General features: G+C 50.5%; 1 protein-coding gene across 1 annotated transcript; it reads right to left on the bottom strand.

The window, feature by feature from the left end:
- Positions 1–793: 793 nt before the first annotated feature.
- Positions 794–2,346, bottom strand: LOC108491227 (endogenous retrovirus group K member 8 Gag polyprotein-like). Its single transcript, XM_017800144.1, has 2 exons — positions 1,798–2,346; positions 794–1,669 (listed from the first exon to the last, which is right to left on the bottom strand). The coding sequence occupies exons 1-2, from the start codon at positions 2,344–2,346 to the stop codon at positions 794–796; spliced, it is 1,425 nt and encodes a 474-aa protein (XP_017655633.1).

Genomic DNA, 2,346 nt, shown 5'->3' with positions numbered 1-2,346 from the left:
ATCTGTGCAGTGACAGTGTCATTAGGGCTGCACATCATCACTCCCATTTGTGACAAAAGGTCTCGTCCCCAGAGGTTGACTGGCAGGTGGGGGACAACGAAAGGCTTAATCAGACCAGAATTATTCATAGAGTCTCTCCAGGTGAGGAGTTTAGAGCTCTGTTTGGGATTATGACTTTGGCCTATGCCTCTTAAGTTTGTCACTGTGTCGGAGGTGGGCCAGTTGGATGGCTAGGCATCAGAGGCAATAATGGTGACATCTGCACCAGTATCAATAAGCCCTTCAAAACTTTTCCCTTCTAACCATAGGGTTAAGGTAGGTTTTTTGTGAGTAATTGCTTGAACCCAGTAAGAATCAGAGGAGCCAAAATTCTGAGATGCCTGGGCAGTGCCCTGAACAGGGTTGGGGCTGGTAATAAGGGGAACCAGAATTATCTGAGCAATCCTATCTTTTTGAGATAAAGAAAAGACACCATCATTTGCCTTAGCCAGAATTTGGATTTCCCCAGTATAATCTGAATCAATTACTCCAGGCACTATAGATAATCCTCTAAGGGCGGAACTGCCTCTGCCAAGGACCAAGCCACAGGTGTTGGGCGGCAAGGGTCCGTAGACACCGGTTCCTATCTTTTGCAGTCCCATGTCCGGGGTCAATACTGTGTTGGAGGTGGGACTGAGGTCCAGTCCTGCGCTCCCTGGGGTGGCTCTGCAGAGGTCTGAACTGGATTGTTGTTGCCTGCAGGGACCAAGTTGATTGCCCCAGTTATTTGTGTCGGGGCCTGAGGCTGGCTCCTCTAGCCGTTTCCCTGGCGTGGAGGCAGAGGGGTCCCCTGGATGTCAGTTTTGGAGTTACATTCATTTGCCCAATGTTTCCCTCTCTTGCACTGGGGACAGAGGCCTGGCGTTTTATCAGCATTGCCCTTTATGCCCTCCTGTGCCTGTTTACAATCCCGAGAGAAATGTCTGGGCTTTCCACACTTAAAGCATCCCTTTTGCTTGGGTCTATCTTTATTAGCCAAGAAATCTCGGACCGTTTGGCCGCTGAAGGCTGCGGCCATTGCAAGTCCCTGTTGATAGGAAGTGCTGATGTCCGAGCACAGCCATATGTAGCCATTGAGATCAGCCTTTTTCCTGTGGGGCCGAATGGCAGCCTGGCAGGCGGGATTGGCATTTTCGTAGGCCAATTGTTTAACAGTATATTCGAGCCCGCCCTCAGTACTGCCAAACAGTCTGTTGGCTGTGGTAATGAGCTGATGGGCAAAATCAGCAAAAGGTTCATCAGGGCCCTGTTTTACAGTGGTGAGGGATGCCCCTGCATCCCCTTTATCAGGGAGCCTTTTCCAGGCCTTTATGGCTGCTGCCTGGATTTGAGCAAACAGGCCAGGCTCATATAACATCTGCATTTCAGTGGAGTCATGCTCTCCAGCGCCAATGAGCATATCAAGGTCCCACCCATTCCTTGCTCTATGGTTTCTTTTTGCAGTTTCTTTGCAATTTTCAGAATATTCAGACTTCCACAGTAAATAATCACCTCCGCTAAGAACCGCCCGCACTAAGGTATTCCAATCAATGGGCGTCAACCACTGCTCAGCCACCCCTTCCAGGATGGCCAGGGTGTAGGGGGCTGTGGCTCCATACTGAGAGACTGCAGTCTCAAGTTCTTTAATCACCTGATACCCGAAACGAGAGTGGTGCGGCAAGGGGCGGTCATCATTACCTTTTACCTCAGTGACAGGAAAAGCACTCAGTGAGGAATCGGGTAAGGAGCGCCCCTCTTTGATTGAGATGGAAGCCTGACTGACCCTGTAGGATCCAGAGGATCCTGAACAGAGAGCCATTGAAGCTCCTCGACTAGGGCCTGGCGGCAGCGCTCAAGATTAATGCCGCGCTGCAATTGATCTATCTCGGCCTCAAGATGATCAGTAGGGGGGATGATGGGAAAGGCCTCAAGGGTTGAAGGGGCCGAGGGGAGTGCATAGGGAGGGCGGCGTGGGCGAACAGGCGTGTCACCACCAGCCTCCATTTTAGGATCGGAAATTTTGGGAGCTGGCTGCGGATCGTCCCTGGGCTTGTCTTTGGGTGTTTTGGTTTGCTCTTCCTCATCGCTGTTGAGCGAAATGAGATCAATCTCTGCAGATTGGGCCCCCTCGGGTTTAGCGGAGGGGTTGCCCCTCAAGATGTCCTCAGTCTGCTTTATGGCAGCCTGAGTAGGCACCTCCTTTTTATCTATTAATTCTTTTATGAGATTCCAATAAGAAAATGCTGTGACTGGGATTTTTTCAGGGCCAAAGACCTTATAGTAGTCCTCTAAGGCATTGCCAAACCTTTTCCACCTTTTTAAATCCAT

This window comes from Nannospalax galili, unplaced genomic scaffold, assembly GCF_000622305.1.
Source record: "Nannospalax galili isolate Female #2095 unplaced genomic scaffold, S.galili_v1.0 scaffold3381, whole genome shotgun sequence".
In the NCBI taxonomy this organism is placed as follows: Eukaryota; Metazoa; Chordata; class Mammalia; order Rodentia; family Spalacidae; genus Nannospalax; species Nannospalax galili.
This window is presented reverse-complemented; position numbering and strand designations above follow the sequence as displayed.

What these genes read in the sequence shown, in the direction of transcription:
- LOC108491227 (XM_017800144.1), bottom strand. Translation starts at nt 2,346, where the DNA reads ATGGATTTAAAAAGGTGGAAAAGGTTTGGCAATGCCTTAGAGGACTAC. An exon ending in CTCTGGATCCTACAGGGTCA is followed by an intron (nt 1,670 to 1,797) that starts GTCAGGCTTCCA and finishes TTCGGGTATCAG; the next exon opens with GTGATTAAAGAACTTGAGAC.